The 17,833-nt window shown below is 45.0% G+C and overlaps 1 protein-coding gene across 1 annotated transcript in view; it reads right to left on the reverse strand.

Annotated features, from left to right (window-relative positions):
• Positions 1-16,611: 16,611 nt before the first annotated feature.
• The window catches only part of MGMT (O-6-methylguanine-DNA methyltransferase), a 140,165-nt gene continuing 138,943 nt past the window's right edge, over positions 16,612-17,833 (reverse strand). Inside the window, exon 7 of the mRNA XM_039378928.1 lies at positions 16,612-17,782. Within this exon, the coding sequence (XP_039234862.1) occupies positions 17,651-17,782 (132 nt within the window). The 3' untranslated portion in view covers positions 16,612-17,650. The remainder of the gene's footprint in view (positions 17,783-17,833) is intronic.

Raw genomic sequence — 17,833 nt, forward strand, 5'->3', positions numbered from 1 at the left:
CCTGTGAAGACTTTTACATTGTTTTTCACCCATGAACACAGTGCTCCCAAGGGCTGCTCCAGTGTGTAGCCATTCGCATGTGGAAGCACATTCACAACTGGTCTTTAGCTCCTCTGCTTGCAGGTACTGCAAAACCCACATTATTTTTTATTTCACTGAATGGATTTGTTATTTAATTTATTCCAATGTTTCCCTTCCTCTTGTTTTCATTCCCTTAGGTAAACTGGCAGCTGGAATTTCAATATCATAGAATCATGGAATTATAGAATATCCTGAGTTGGAAAGGATCCACAAGGATCATCGAAGTCCAACTCCTCAAATATTAAAATATGGAATATTTGCAGCCTGGGTTAGTCTTCCCCAGAAGGACTAACAGGGGCCTGGGTCCCAGCAGCCCACTGGAGACGGGACTGTGTCTGTGGAGCTTTGGGGTTGGCAAACACCCTGTGGGACAACATTGTAGGCTGACCATAAACCACCCTGGCATGAATCAGAATCCCAGAATGGTTTGGATCGGAAAGGACCTTAAAGCCCATCCAGTCCCACCCCCTGCCATGGACAGGGACACCTTCCACTATCCCAGGTTGCTCCCAGCACTGTCCAACCTGGCCTGGAACTCTGCAGTTCTTCTGGGGTGACTGGCAGCAGTGTCAGGGCTCCCCACGATGCCTCACATCCACCTTTCCATGAGAACATCCCAGTGGGCAGGGGTTTAGTCCCCTTTGTGCCATCTGACTCCCCTGGTGACTGCGGTGAAAGAAGATCTGAAGCGGCCACTGAGGCTTTGAAGCAGACGATGTGGCAGGAAAAAACACTTCCAGGAATTTTAGACACGGATAAAGCTTTTTCTTTCTGGGTCACAGACACTTCTCCAAAGCCCTTTTTTCTATAAATACTTGGGCTGTTTTAAGATTTATTGAATGTTGCAGCTTAAGTCTAATTTTCTCTTATCACAGTGTGTCTGTATCTGTGTGCACTGTCTCGGCTGAGAAGGGACACCCGGGCACTATCACCCGCAGGGCTCCAGAACTGGGCCAGGGGCATGGACTGCAAGAATAAAGTCCAAAATAGGGGGAAAAGATCCAAGATAGCTGCTTAGGAGTCACTGATGGTCTAAATGAAGCTCTGCTAAAAACCTTCCAAATCACACGTTGCAATAGTTGCCAGACAAATGTCAAATCTCTTATTTCAAAATTAAATTGTTTTTAAAGTTTAATTTTATAATTTATATTATTATTATATATAATTATACACAATAAATTACATTATATAATGATTACCTAACATTATATTATACTTCCACATAATATATAATAAATATTGTAAATTAAAATTTTAAATTAAAATTAATTTTAAAATTAAAATTAAACATAACCTCAGCATTGGCATTTCAGCTCTGGCATTTCCAGACTCTTGCTTATCAGTGTCAGACCCATCCCTGCCATGCACACTTCCAATTTCTCTGTATTTCCAGGTGCCTTCTACCTTCCACTGACACACGGAGGCTGTGAATATACACTCCCAAAAACTCAAAGCACACATTGCATTTTGACAAATAATCACACAGAGGGATGAAGACCAGAGTGTAATTAATAAAATAAAAGCCTGGTGCTAAGGGTTAGCTTGGATGGTGTTTCAGGCAATACTGAAGCCCTGCACAATTTTACCCACATGAAGAGCCCTTGTCACATAATACGGGATTCATGTATCCACAAATTCACACCTAAATGGAATTATAGCAGGATATAAACCAGGAAAATCTTCCTCTGCTCATCTGAGATCTCTGCTACCATAACATTTTGATTAGACAGTAGATAAGTTCGTGGCTGCCCCATCCCTGGAAGTGTTCAAGTCCAGGCTGGATGGGGTTTGGGATAGTGGAAGGTATCCCTGCCCATGGCATGGGGTGGAACAAGATGAGCTCTAAGGTCCCTTCCAACTCAAACCATTCCATAATTCTATGTCATATTACAGATAGAAGTTTCCAGTGGAGTTTTTCCTCAGTTGTTGTATTTATACAAACCTATGGATTACTGCCACGTTACCTGGGAATGGGAGGAACTGTCGCTGTTATTGGTGATATTTTCGTGCAAAAAGGGGCTAGAATTTTAAAAACACCACTTGAAAGTGTAGCATGAACTACCAATTCCTGGTTTGCACATACACAATACAACCCTACAGAAATGTTAGGATTTATTTTTTATAACTGTCATTCTTAACTATCACACAAATCCCCTAATGTTTATTTCTACTAGCAATCTTATTAATTCCCATACTACTTCTGGACCATGCTTGCATTACAGAAATAATTTTAATTGAACATTTATTAAAATAAATGCTTTGTCAGGATATACCCACTCCATCTGGCTGCACTGGACAGGCATTATTTCCTGGATGTGTCTGCTTTATAAAACGTCTTCTCCCACAGCTCTCGCTGACTACCAGAGCTGATGATTAGATTGGGGTGGGTTTTGCTCAGCAGTGTTTTCTGCCACAGCCCTGTCTTGTGGACATTAACTCACATCCATGCTCTCCACAGGACTCTTCCTCATCTGCTGCACAGAACAGGGTTTATTTGGGATCAACATCCACAGCCCACCAGTCTGACAAAAGGCAGAGATCTGCTATAAATAACATGCTCTGCCAGGCTGGATGGGCTGTACATTTATTTTTTTTTTTTGTGGTGTATGTGCAAGCTCAGTTGCAGAGATAAGATTTTTGATAAGAAATAAAATATGAATTGGGTTCCCAGCGCTAAATTTCCACCCTTGAAAAAAAATGAAGCCAAGCTTTCCCCTCCCTCCCCACCACAGTCACCTGCTGGCAAACAGATCCCGGGCACTAAAAAGCCCTTTTTTAGCTCACTTAGCAGCCAACCATTATTTTTATTGCTGGCACCACAAACAAACAGCAAACAAACAGGAGACAGGGTGAATTCGCAGAAGGGCAGCATTGTGCAGTTAATCCTCCATTCACCGGCGTATCAAAGCACTTTTGTGTTACTTTTGCTGTGCTTCATCTTCACGAAAGCCCCGATTTTTACAGCATATCTCCTTCGACCCAAACCCGGAGCGCTCAGGCCTCCTTTAGCCAGAGCATGGGAGACTTAAAGCTGTTACATCCCACAAATAAGGGAAGTGGTGTTCACTGAAACTTCAGAAAGCAGCTAAATATGCATTAAACTGGTTGGTTTTAATTTATTTCTCATCCAAAGCCTATATGGTTTCTATAAGAGAAATTGCAAATGCTGCATCATCCATAAATTTGAAATTCCTTTTCTGTGCTCTAGTCATTTCCACCTCTTTATTTGGCAGTCTTGAGCACCTTCTTCATTAGTATTTTTTGGGGAGGTTCTTATGCTTTTAGTATTTTTGCTCTGTGTAAAAGTGCCTTGAGACAATCAGGATTTCTCTGTGGGTTTGTGCCTAAAAATGGTTGTGCCCACCTTGAGTCCTGGGTTTACTTCTGGGCCCCTCATGTCAAGAAGGACATTGAGGGGTTAGAGCTTGTCCAGAGAAGGGAACAGAGCTGGGGAAAGGTCTGGAGAACAAGGAGTGGCTGAGGGAGCTGGGGGGGCTCAACCTGGAGAAAAGGAGGCTCAGGGGGGACCTCCTCACTCTGCAAGCCCCTGACAGGAGGGGGGAGCCGGGGGGGTGTTGGACTCTTCTCCCAGGGAACAAGGGACAGGACAAAAGGAAATGGTCTCAAGTTGTGCCAGGGGAGGTTCAGGCTGGACATCAGGAGGAATTTCTTCCAGAACAGGGTGTTCAGGCATTGGAAGGGGCTGCCCAGGGAGGTGGTGGAGTCCCCATCCCTGGAGGTGTCCAAGGAATGACTGGACGTGGTACTCAGTGCTCTGGGCTGGGTGACAAGGTGAGGATCGGGCAGAGGTTGGACTCCATGGGCTGGGAGGGCTTTTCCAACCTCAGTGACTCTGTGATTCTGTGCAAGGTAGACGGATCGCCCAATATTTCGTATTTCCAGCAGTGCTGGGACTGGTGGACATTGGACAAGATGGGGACTTCCCTGTTCCTGAGAATGTCACGGGAATATGATATCTCAACAACTTCCAGAGGTCTTTCACATCAAGAACTAAAGTGCTTGTGGCCTTCATACCAATATCCAAAGCTGATCCAGTGCAGGGAATTGAGCCACCAGATTCTATGAACTAGGAAGCAAGATCAAAGCGTAACCTTTGAGCAGTCTGATACTCCAGGTTCCCAGATAGCCTACTAACTGCTCCCTGAGTGTGTTGGTTATACATCATTTTTCAGAGCATTAGAGATGCAATATTCCTATGAAGAATTTAATTTGAAAATGATGGAATAATCTTAATTTAACAGGATGTCTTCATTCCTGGATGGCACATGGTGTCGAATCAACAGTCGATGTATTTGGTTTATTGGCTTCTGTTGTCAGGCACGGAAGGGAAGGTTGTGACTCACAGACACTCAGTACACACTGTATTTTTCCTTATTCTAAAAGCCTTTCTGCAAAATATTGTTAAAGTCACTCCCTGTTGAAGGAGGTGATGAATTCACTATGAAAATTTGGCAGTAACTATTCTTCTGACTGTGACAGCAATAATAAAGCCAATTTTTTCTTAAATAGGTGTAGATAAACATGAATTTATACATTTTCCTTAATAACTGGTTGATATATTTGTTGGCTATCAAGCTACAAAATGATTTCTGAGGGAAGATGCCCAGGCTGAGATCGAGATGTGAATGGTTTTTGAGCTCAAGGACATTGAGGTCAGTGATTGGGGCTCAGGGACCATTGCTGGTTTGAGTTCCCAAAGTGTGTAAGATCCATGTTCTACATGGTTAAACACGGGGATCCATAGCTTGACCCCAACCACGTCCAACCATCCCTCCCATCTCTGCAGGGCTACACCAGCTGGATGGGCCCTGGGACCCTCTGAGTGGTGCCATCACGGTGTACAAAGGTCCTACCTTGAATTTTGCTGCCCTGCTTATCAGTGGCAGCAGTTTGGTGGAGATAGGAACTCTAAGGCACAGGCAGTTTATGCACTGCCACATGTTTTGGCACCAGCACCAAAGGCCGAAGCCAAAAACCAGCTTGGTGATACCTGCACAGTTTACAACAAACTAAAAGGGTTTTATGGTTGATGACACGATAAAAAAGTAAAGTTGGGTAAAAATTATACACAGCTTCAGTCTGTGTGTTGGCAAACACCTCAAATCACAAACTCTGCTGGCTTACTTTATGAACAGAAAAGGCCTCCTGCTTAAAAGGTTAGACAGAAATTTAAAAGGCAACTTGCAATGAAAGTCAAGTTGAGAAAAAGAGAAAAAGAATCTGAGAGACACCCCTGAGGAGAGGAGAGAGCACAGCAACGTGGCCATCAGGTACTCATGTGTCAAGAACAGATGATCTGCCCATCATAATTAAAGAGAGAGACTTAAAAAAACCCTCAAGGAACCGGGAGGTGCCAGGAAAACTTCAGTAGAGCAGTAGCTGCTCACTCAGAGAATGGGAAACGAGGAGGAGAGGAGTCAGTGCCAGGCAGTTCAGAGCAGGGACAGCCACCCTGAGCTGACACAACTTCCCAGGCCCTGTGATTAATCACAGACACACAAAGCACTGGCTGCGACCAGGAGCCATCCTCCTAATGCATGTCACAAACTTCATAATTCCTCTTGGAACGAGACAACAGCAAGTTAAATTCCTGGATCACTGTCACTGTGTCACTTATAGAAGAAGTTGCACCGGGGAACAGTTGGCTATTGGAGTAATTTGAATGGAAATGTCAGTTTTCACAACCTGTGATTTGAGGTGAGTGCCCTGCTATTATACAGCAGCTCTGTCAGGCAGCTGGGGCTGAGTGCTCACTGCCACCTCCCCTCACATCCTCGGCCCTGCTCCCATCCCAGCCTCCTCCTGCAACCCATCACTGCCAAAAAATTAACATTTCCTTCTCTGCAACACCCTTCGTGATCCCAGCAAAGAACAGCTCACATGGATGAACATTCAGCGTGTCTTCCCACATTCTGGCCTGATTTTATTTCTGATTTTTCATTCTGGCAAAGGTCTGTGCTTCAAAACCATCCTGAAAGAGTGAGCTGCTCCTGAATAAATCGATTAATCGAGACTCGCACTGACCTCTGGGCAGGTTTTGTCTGAGTAAGGACTTCAGATTACGGTCAATATGTCTTACTGCTAAATACTTGCAGAAGTCACTACATGAGGTTGTACACATCTTACACACCTCTGTGACAGGTTCAGTCGATTCCCTGAGCCGTGTGGGGAAAAAAATACTCGTTGTGCAGAAGTACCTGCCCTTCAGTACCACCTTTATGTATGTTATATACATATTTATTCGGATGTTGCAGTGTTTGAAAGGCAACACAACCACTGCACAACTTGGGCACTGCTTTGTCTTGACTGATTCAGAAGGAAGAGGAGTTAAATCAGCATAGCTAGCAAGGAGGAGCTCTCAAAAGTTTGACTAAAATCAGTTAAACATCAGTTTATAAGGATTTACATGAATCCAAACACAGTATTCCCGCAATAATGAAACTGCAGCCTTTGTGAAACCAGCACAAATGCACAGAATCATAGAATCACAGAATGGTTTGGGTTGGAAGGACCTTAAAGCCCATCCAGTCCCACTCCCTGTCATGGGCAGGGACACCTTCCACTATCGCAGGTTGCTCCAAGCCCCGTCCAATCTGGCCTTGAACACTTCCAGGGATCCAAGGGCAGCCACAGCTTCTCTGGGCAACCTGTGCCAGGGCCTCCCCACCCTCACAGGGAAGAATTCCTTCCCCATATCCCATCTAACCCTGCCCTGTGGCAGTGGGTAGCTTTGTTCTGTCACTCCGGGCCTTTGTCCAAAGTCTCTCTCCAATTGCAGACCTGACCTGAAACTGATAGAAGATAAAAGCAGGAAACACTTGCTATGAGAAATCCAGCTTGTAGAAGGATGGAAAGAAAAAGGGGACGTGAGAGCTGAAGGGCGTCACTGCCACCTCTTTTCCAGCCAGCCTTGCAGTAAAATCAGCACTCATCCAGCCTGCACAGGGAAGGATTGCACAGGCAGATCCCACACAGGTAACACCGTCCTACATCTGCAATTTTTAAAAGAGGAGAAATAATTGACCTGAGAGATCTTCTCTTGCCTGAGCTCCGGGAGCTGTGTTTGGCTGAGTGCTGCTACTGGGAAGCAGCAGTGGGGTGAGTGCCTTCTGTGGGTTTCTCCTGGGTGGCTGGATGAGCAGGATGCTCTATTTTACAAAAAAAATAAACAGCCTCCTTGTTCAAAAGCAGAGATTTGACAGGAGGATATTTGGACTTTGCTATCCTCCATACGCAGGGGACGATAAAGAGACTATTTTGCTGTTTATACATTGCCCACGGTGAACATTGGGGTATCTGCAGGCAAAGTGAAGCACAATTACCACTGTTATTTTTACTTTGAAAGGAGTGGTTTCCTGAGTCAGTAAATCTAGTTTTTTTTTTTTCTTTCATGCCAAACACAAATACGGCGGGAGAAATCCACTTCTATAAAACACGAAGCGAAAGAAATGGAAAACAAGCCAAATTTAGATTTTTTTGCCTGCAGGACAATTGACAAACCAAGACGCTTTTCTGGCTTCAAAACAGCTCCTTAGATCACAGGTGGTTGGATTTTAAAGGGTAAAAAGCAAAGCTGTCTCTTTTCACTGTCTCCTTCACAGTCATCCCTGTTCCATCACAGCCACCCAGCTTTTATGTGCGCCCGGGCAGAGGAGCCTGGATCCGGTTGCAACACTCTGTTGGACTATAAACCAATGATATTTGCTTTACCTGTGCACTATCTTCCATGGAACAAAACAACATTTACATCTGGGATCAATTTGCTTGAAATTAAAGTGCAGCTGCTATATCTCTTCTGCATCAAAAGTGTGGTGTTAAGGCTATAACATACAGACAGTTACACATTACTCGGCATTGTAATATTTAGATTTGTGTCATTTTCCATCTGAGGTAAAAAGCATCTTTAAATAAATGAGTGATCTTAGACTACATATTTTATGGGCTGTGTACTCGGCGAGATATATCTACATTTGCAATGTGCATGTTCTCAGCTCCAATTGCCAACAACGTGTTTAGGCCTTGAATTTTAATGCTTAAACAAAAGTGTGGTGTCGGAATAATTGGGATTGTGTGCTCAGAAAAGTTGTGCTGTGCTTGTACAAGAGGTTTGGATGAGTTTTGGGGTGTTCTCAGGTAAAAGATGAGCTTTTCCACCTGGTTACTGCAGATCCTTCCCTCTCCTTAGAAGGCTTTGGGGGGATCTAATTGCAGCCATCCAGTACATGAACAGAGTCTGCAAGAAAGTTGGGGAGAGACAATTTACAAGGGCCTGGACAAGGGGGAATGACTTCCCACTGACAGAGAGCAGGGTTAGATGGGATATCGGGAAGGAAACTGGGAATTGGGACCTCAAAGACCATCTTGTTCCACCCCCTGCCATGGGCAGGGACATCTTCCACTATCCCAGGTTGCTCCAAGCCTCATCCAACCTGGCCTTGAACACTTTCAGGGATGGGGCAGCCACAGCTTCTCTGGACAACCTGTGCCAGGGTCTCACCACCCCCACAGGGAAGAATTGCTCCCTAAAATCTCATTTCTGCATCTCAAAGCATCACTTGGCAGGAAACAAGGGGTTGGGGTTTGGCTCTGCACCCGGTTGCCACGGACACGATCCTCTCTTACCTGGTCATCCCAAGCGCTAATTTGTGCCATGTTTTGCTCGTTGCCATCAGAAGCTGACATCAAGTCACAAGCCTCCACCTCCGGCTCTGTCCTGCTGTACTGCTGCTGCCTTGGACCTTCTGTGACAGGTAAGGAGTTTGCATGGGCTCCACAAGGATTTTCACCGCTGGGACGGAGCCTGATGTGAATGCACAGATAAGACATGTCCTATCACTTTACATATTACTTATCCACACACAAACGCCCATATTTATTGGCATTACATGGAAAAAGGTAGCTAGCAATGCATAACATTGAGTATCTCTGTCTAGTGGAAGGTGTCCCTGCCCATGGCAGGGGAGTTGGAACAAGATGAGTTTTAAGGTCCCTTCCAACCCAAACCATTCCATGATTTTATAATTCTACAAACTACAACACACCCTTTTCTGATGTCTGGGGACAATTTGGCCCCGAGGTTTCCAGTCAGTTTTACCCAACACTGATCCCTCTGAGCTCTGTATTTTAATTCCTCCCCAGATTACCAAATTCAAGTCTGATATTCTTGTATTGTTTTACTGCCAATGGCAAGAAACAATTCAAAAGCCCAAGAAAACCCTGTCCAGGGTAACAGCTACCGAGCAGAGAGCAGGGCAGTTTAGTGAAATCAGGCTCAGTGGTTATGTAGGTCATTTCAAGCACCGAATATTCTACCTGAAAGCACAGCACATTGGTTGAAACAAAAAAATAGAAGTGCAGCATTTCCAAGCTGTCTTTTCCTCCCGGCAGCTGCAATATTTTGTGTTTCAGTGAAGGTGCATCAGATTTTTTTTTTTGCAACAGAGATAGGCTGCAGCCTCTGCTGGGCACTGCTCAACCCCAGCAGATGATAGGATGTAGGATCTCTACATCTTCTGCTCCAACTTTGGCAAAAAAGGACTTTTCTTGAGCAATCCTGCAGTGGTTGACATGACATAAAGCTGTGAAAGACAGGATGCTGCTCATCTAAAAGAATCAGATTATGTAGCTGGACTTTATCCACTGCCTGGAGAAGAGAGACAACCAATTAGTCCAACACAGCTTCTTTGCCATACCCAGGTTGGAAAACAGATTGAAGGGGTCAAAAACATTCAGAAGGCTCCACATGATCTGACATTTGCCTTGTCACAATTTTCTTGACAACCAGAAGGTTGGAGACAGTTTGCTGGTCATCAGGAGCAGCAGAACAGGAAGACTGATTGCTGAGCCGGGGACGAGGAACTGCTCAATTAACAGTCTGCTCGTTCTCAAACCAGTCACTTCTTCAATAACTCAGGGTGGGTTTAGGTTGCTCATTTTAGAGGACAAACAGGCTGTAAACAGCTGCTGGAGTGTACAAACACGCCTGTAGTTTCCAGCCCCCCGATATTGCCTCTGTGGCTGCAGAGGTGATCTCCAAGTCAAGTGACACATGGAGGTTCAAACCTCATTCCAGTCCTATCCTCTTTTGCACTTGATTGTATTTGCACAATAACCTGCTGCAAAATGCAGTTGCAGTGACTTCCACGACCAGTGTACTTATTTCAGTTCAATTTTTTTCTTTCCATGTTGACTCGGCCACAATAAATATAACTGTCTGCAGAATTAATTCTTTGTATGGGAAGTTTCTCAGCCTGTGAAATGGGGGTGGACACTCATGTCTATACAGACAATACAGATATGGATTTATCTATCTTTCTAATACATCTGTTTTATAGATAAAAATCAGGATAGTTTTTTTATTTCCCCAATATTCTGTGTTATCCCAACCCTACTGCCACCCATCTGTCACGGCCACTGGGAGCGGCTGGGGTTCGTCCTCCTCACTCACCCTACCCCAGGGTCAGACAGAAAGTAAAAAAAGGACAATAGCTCTGAGAACAGGAATTTTCTGTCATATTAAAAATAGGATTTTTTGGTAGGCAGAGGTTGAGATTCTGTCTACTAACCCAGTTCTACCGATCCTGCTCCAAACTGTGGGAATGGTGCTTCTGAAGTGGTTGTATCTCTGATTCCCAAGGGGTGGGTAATCTTCTGATCTGTTGATTGGGGTGTTTAGGATGGTGCTATTTGGATAAAGGTTTAAAATCCCCCACCTCAGCCCAAATAAACCCTCTCAGAGGTGGAAACCCAGTGTTGATTGGAGGTTCAGTCACAGCTTCTGACAAAGAGGGGTCCCACCACACACACAAATTAATTTATATCTTATATATTATTCTATGTGTATACACTATATATAATTATATATCTATACATTATATATTATATAACTAATTTTTGTGAAGAAGGCTACATTTCAAAAAGCCTGTCAAAGAACCATAAAAGCTTCAGTACATCAGCCTGAGGGGCCGCGTTAAGGCCAACTTTGTGCAGGTTCTAGATAAAATAAAAGGCATTTTCTCTCTCTCCTCTGCACAGCCCTGACACTGCTGAGCCCTTTGGCTGCACAAGGTGGCTTTGCTCGTGTCCCCTTGGCTGCTGAGGGCGAGGGTGGGACATGATCTCTGCCGTGTCCCTGTGAATTACAGCAGTGGCCTGTCGGGTCACCCCTGCTCTGCTCCACGAGCTCCTCCTCATTCCACTGCAGGGGCCCGGGGGGCACCCGGAGACACAGCCGAGGTAAAGGGGAAAGGGGGTGGGCACAGCAACTGCTTTCCAGCCATCCCAGCTGATTACTGAGGCATCATCCACATTCCAGCTGGAGAACACCAAGTTTGTTATCACGTCGTTCCAACTCTGTCTGTAAATGATGATTTGGGGCAGCAGCTCACGCTGCAATGTTCTATTAATTCCTACAAACCTCTGAGTCTCCTGAGGGATCTACCTACAGAACTCCAGGCCATGTGCACTTTGGGTGAGGTGCTGCCCCAGGTCTCTCATGAGAAAATTATCTATAACTAAAAATTAAAATGGTTTTGTGGTCAGATTTTGCTTGTGAGTGTTTTGTTCAGACAGGAAAGAGATTTTTTGCTGGGCAGTATGAAGAAATCATTCCTTGCACCAGTTATTTTGTCATTTAACCACTGAAAGTGTGTCCACTGCCCTAAAATTCAATCTGCATTTACCATGCTGATGGTAGTTTCAAAAGCACATAAAATGTGTTTGAATCATAAAAGCAGAAATAAGGACCATGTTTGAGGCTCATACTTTTAAAAATCGTGGGTCAGCCATGAGAACAAAGTTGTACAATTATAAAATCATGGCTTGGGTTGGGAGGGACCTTACAGATCATCTTATTCCACACCCTGCCATGGGCAGGGACACCTTCCACTAGCCCAGGTTGCTCCAAGCTCTGTCCAACCTGGCCTTGGAAACTTGCAGGGATGGGGAAGCCACAGCTGCTCTCAGCAATCAACAGCAATTTTCCAAAACATTCCAGTATGCACCAATGGAAATACAAAGGGTTTTCCTTCTGCTTGCCAGAGTTTTGAAGATTTAAGGCAAGTTTGGATCAAAATCTGCTTGGGATTCCCTTTCCCGATGTCCTGCCCTCATGCTCCAGCCTTGGATCTGAGAGGGGCTGGGAGGGCTCAGTGGAGCCACACGGGCAAGCTCAGAGCCAAATTCCAGATCAACTCAAATGTCCTACTTTGAACGGAGAGACAAGATTCCATGTGGAATTAGGTCATCTCGGTGCTCATCGGAAATGAAAATTACATCATCGCACGGTTGCTCGTCCTCAGATAAAAGGGTTGCAGCTGTTTTTCTCAGCAGTTCTGCACTTGGGGTCATACTGAGGGTTATTTTAATTAAACACTGCCTCCTTCAGCCTGTCTGACCTCGGTTGGTGCCTAACTTAGGCTGAGCCCCATCCTGGGACTAGGCAGAATCCCTCGCTCTGGGCTTGACCCTCACCTTCCTCGCTCGAGCCCACGCCAACTTAGAGAGCAAGAGCTCCTCTTTTAACTCCACTGCTGCAGTTTGCAGTAATAATTTCAGCAAAATAAGAGCAATTCCACCTCAAATAATACACCCAGCACCGGATGGGCTCCATGTGCTACCCTGGTACCCACAGCAGCCATGGACAGTAGGGAGGGAATGGACCAGCACCCGCTTTTCTGCAGGTTGGATGATGACTGACTAAGAAGAAGAGCCCAGGAGGAGTCCCCCATGCTCCTCACAGCCCTCATGAATATATCCTCCAGGAACACTTGCAGCAACAAATAAAAAGCCCTGTTTAAAATAACTAAATAAGGCACTTAAAGAGGTTTTAAAAATTGATAACTCCACGCACTGTAAGGGATCGATCTCAATTACTGCCCAGGTGGATTTTTTTTTTTTTGTCTTCTGGCTTTTTTCAGCGAAAAAAACTCACCCACCCAACCCAGCCATTAATGAGAAACGTTAAGGGCTTGTTAACAATGTCCTTTCATCAGCCTGAGGTGCTGCCAACATCCCATGCTCACGTCAATTTTCACCTCCTGGAGCAGCTACCGCGTCTCGTCCCGCCGGACGCGGCTGATGGAGCCCAGACCCCCGGCTCCGGGCAGGCTGGGGGCCTTCCCTGGCCCCCAGCCCCACTTTTGGCTGCCACTCCCACGTTCCCTCACACGGGACGGGGGCTGGTGTGGATCAGGCTCGGGGGGAGCACTCGCTCTCCATCCTGCCTTGCCGCGGGTCGGGAAGGAGCAAAACCGAGGTGGCCTCTCCCCCTCACCCTCCAGTCTGCAGTGGTGGGGTCAAGGTGCTCGTCCTTGTTCCCCCTGGAGTAACAATTTGGGGAAGAAAAGGGGGTTTGATGAGTGGAAAAAAAGAATGTATGACAAAAATAGCGACAGGGAAAGACAATCACCTGGAAATTCAGGCTTGAGGATAGGGAGGGATTAAAGGTTTTGTTAGGACAGACCTGCAGGGAAAAAAAAAAAAGAAAAAGAGTGGGGAAAAACAAAAGGGAGGAAAAAAAGAAAAGAGAAAGAAAAAAGAAAAAAAGGAGAAAAAAACAAAACAAAGGAAGAAAAGAAGCAAAATTATAAAAATGAGGAAAAAAGGGGAAAAAAATTTGAAAAATAGGTGGAATGTTCCTTTTCCAAGGCACAAACTACATGTGTGTGTTTGTTACTCACACCCTCCACATGTTATTTGAAACCCAAATAGCAGCCAGGTCTTTGACAAGCTGCGTTTGCACATCAGCGTAGCCGAAATCTCCTCTCTAATGGCCAGTGAGGGGCTGTCAGGAATATTTTCCATTGTTTTTAGAGCCGGCGCAGTTGCTGGGAGTGGAGGGCACAGCCCCTTCACACACAAGCCTTTGAACCACATTTCTCTTCAATTTCTCTAAGAATATAAAAGCAATTACAATTAAATCTGTAAACGCAATTCTTTGAGGATTTTTACATTCTTGTAGGATTCTTGGTGGGAAATTATTCTTGAAATAGTCCATAAATCTTACAGGATTCCCCCTGGAATGCTATGCTTTAAGTTTTTCAGGAATTTTCTATAGGTTTACTCTTCTATTGCATTTTCTTTAAGGAAGCAGGTCTGCACCATCACCTTTCCCAATAAATAACCATTTTAATACCAATTCTCTGATGCAATTTTCTGTTGCATCTGCTGGATGCAACACACACCATAGATAATATAAATTTAAAATGGGGGGGAAAATGATTAAAATTAACAATCTGTGATTTTTGTAGAAGAGATAATAATCACAGAATCATAGAATGGTTAGGGTTGGAAGGGACCTTAGAGATCATCATAATATTGACAGCAATGATAATATTAATGTTAATAATACTGTGATGTTAACAGAAACAATAGTTTAAAATTATCATTCCTTGTCTATAACTTAATATAATTTGGAACTGATACAGCAAATATCAAGTTCCACTTGACAGATCAAAAAAGTTTCTGATGCCTGAGAACTGCTTAGAAAAATTAAACGGAAATTTAAGGAGCAGCTTTTTCTTGCCCCAATCAGATGAGTAATTCCCCTAATTCTAAAGAGAAGGAAATTCGGGCACGTATCTAAAAATGTCCCCAGCACTCCAATGAATCGGTTTTCTGTTTAAGATGCTTCCAGTCTGAGCTCATTACGCCGCAAACTCGGCGTGCATGGAAGTGATCTGTAACAATCCTGGAGCCTGGGGCCCTTTTCCATTTGGGATTGATACATGGGATGGAATCTGCATTTTTCATCCCGGCGTCAAACAGTACAACCAGTGTGGCTGCAATTCTGCTGCAAATCCGATGCAGGAAATACAACAGAGTCCTTCAAAAATATTCCTATTTGCCTTAGAGTGGCTGCAGAGCCTGTTTGTATGGGAAAAAAAGGGGGAGGGGGGCAAAATGACCCGCTGCAAAATTCAGTTTCTTCCCTGGTCAAGGGCACCTATTTCATTATAAATGTAGTTCTGCCAAAACAAATATTATTTTTGAATCTTTCATTATCCCAGGCTCTGGGCTGGAGTAGCGTGTGTTGGTCCAGGATGCTGCAGGCCAGGGGACTCCATAGGGCAGGGGAACCCAATTCCCAGGAAAAAGCACAGCACCGGCTCCTGCCAGCAGGGAGGGAGTTGGTTTGTCACCTATAGAGAGGCACTGGGGGGTGCTGAGGTGTTTTCCTCAGCTCTGTGTGTCCACACACTGCCCTGACCCCCCCTCCAGGGGGCTGAGGATGGGGACCCCTGGGCATCCACAAGGGTGGAGAGTGGCCCAAACCCAAACCCAACTCAAATCTCAACCCCTGCACTTCCTTGGCATTATTTTATTTAATTATTTTATTTTATTTTAATTTTATATATATGTGTGTATATATACAGACATACACATACACATACACATACATATTTATACACACACACACACACACATACCTGTCTGTGTGTGTATATATATGTATATATGTGTTTATGTATACCTGTGTTTATATATATATATGTGTATATATTAGGTTGTTAATGATTATGCCTGTTCTAAACCCATCCCAGCTGGATGCAGAGGGGTCACAGCCCCCTCCAGCCCCCCCCGAACCCCCGAAACCCGGGGGGGGGGACCCGGGAGCCGCCGCGCCCCCAGCCCTGCGCCGGAGGGCCCTCTGTCGGTCAGCGCGGGAACAGCACCGTCCATCCCAGACGGTCCCTGTTCATTCCTGACTGTCCCTGTCCATCCCTGACTGTCCCTATCTCTTTCTATCCCTGACTGTCCCTGTCCCTCCCTGCCCATCCTTGCTAGTCCCTGTCGTGTCCATCCATATCCATTCCTGCTCATCCCTGTCCAACCCTTCACTGAGCCTGTACCTACCCCTATCCCTGTCTATTCCTGCCTGTCCCTGTCCTTGCCCTGTCCATCCCTGCCTGTTACTGTCCATCCCTGTCTGTCCATCTCTGCCTGTCCCTGCCCTCCAGCCCTGCCGTGTCCATCCCCACCCGCCCCAGCCCTGCCTGTCCCTGCCCTTTCCATCCCTGCCTGTCCCTGCTCCGCCCTGCTACCTCCACCCCCCAAATCTCTGACCCAGAACATGATTTTACTCCCAAAGTTGGGTGTTTCCCTGGGAAAAGGTGTTAACTGCCCCAAACCCAGTGCTCACTGCCCCCATCCCCAAAAAAACAAAGTCACATCCTTGAAAAAGCACCAATACCTGAAAAAAAAATCAAGGGATGCAAATGTGGGAGAGGTTAAAGTTGACATTTGCTGCCGCCTGCTTTTGGTGGTAGCATGTATTAGAGATATAAAAAAATAATAAAATACACCCAAACTGTACATATTATAAGGCCATATTTTTATCTCGGGGTTCTGGTGACACGTACAAACCACTTGAGCTTTGCTTCCGTGGTTTATATCGCCACGAGAAACCCTTGATAAAAATACAGCTTTATATTGTACAGTGGGGTATAGTTTATTTTCCCCATATATCACACCCTGTGTTTTATTTATAAACAGACCCAAAGACACTTGCACATGCAAAGCAGTTTTTTTATTGAAGTAATTCCAAGGTATCAATAATCCTGGATTAACTAACACATCACGACACAATAATTTTTTGGGGGTAGCAATGGCCTTTCTAAAGAGACATCCATGAAAATATGATAAAACACATAAAAAAATCAGTATTTCCATGTTACAATTTACGACTCCCATACTGGAAATTTCAGCTTCTGGTGGCTTCTACTCACAGAGAACCCTGCTAAAACCACCTCAAAATTTAGCTTTAATGTCTCTTGAATCCTTCCTATGGAGAGGCAGGAAATAAAGCTTCGGATAACAGAGAAATGCAGAAGGGAAAACATCAAACTCTAAAGGAATGTGCTGCTGTTAATGATGCAACTATGATGAGCTTTTTAATATTTTGCCTTATTGGACTAATCGAGCTGCTTATCCAAAATATACGTTTTTTCAGTAGCATCTCTTCTGCTGCTTTATGCAAAAAAAAAAAAAATTGTTCCCATCTCCCAATTTGAAAAGAAAAGCCAAGAACAAGGAATTCAATAGCTGCCTGCTTTTGAATAGACCTCACTGTGCTCTGTTAACTCCTGTTTAGGTAAAACACCATTTTATGCCCCAAAGTGGGGAGGGGGAGCTGGGCAGGAGCTGGCAGGGCCCTCCACAAGGCAGACGCTTCCTTAGGGGGAAGCCTGAACCTCACATTTGCCACGTCCCTCCCACTCCCTTATCCCTGCTTTAATGGACATTAAAAATAGAACAAAACAGGACTGGAGATGGGAACAAAATCCGTGCACAACAGGCCTGGATCGCTGTAGTCATTCTGCTGTAAAATGTAAAAACAAGAAAGGGCAGCCGAGCTGCCTCCCCCAGGACGCAGCCCGCTTTTTTAATATAGTGGTGCCACCACACATTTCACTTTGGATGTTGCATTATATTTATATGTCACTCAAATATTTACCATTTTTCTGAATTCTGCTGGGTGCTCTGAGAGCTTGTTATAAGCCAAGGATCCGTGGTTGTGTGTCTTGGCTGGTTAGCAGCTGGAGCCGCATCAATATGCCAACTTCTCCTTCTGGAGCTTCTCGTGTGACAAAAGCCACTCCTTCATGAGGTGTCCCCCTCCATAGTTGCCGATCTTCCCGCCGCTGCGGATCACCCTGTGGCACGGGATTATGAGGGCGAGCTGCAAAACACAAAGAAATCAGGGGAGGAGTAAAGGGGAAGGTACCCACAA

Source organism: Pipra filicauda, unplaced genomic scaffold, assembly GCF_003945595.2.
Source record: "Pipra filicauda isolate LSUMZ 115617 unplaced genomic scaffold, ASM394559v2 scaffold150_size2825430_pilon, whole genome shotgun sequence".
NCBI lineage: Eukaryota > Metazoa > Chordata > Aves > Passeriformes > Pipridae > Pipra > Pipra filicauda.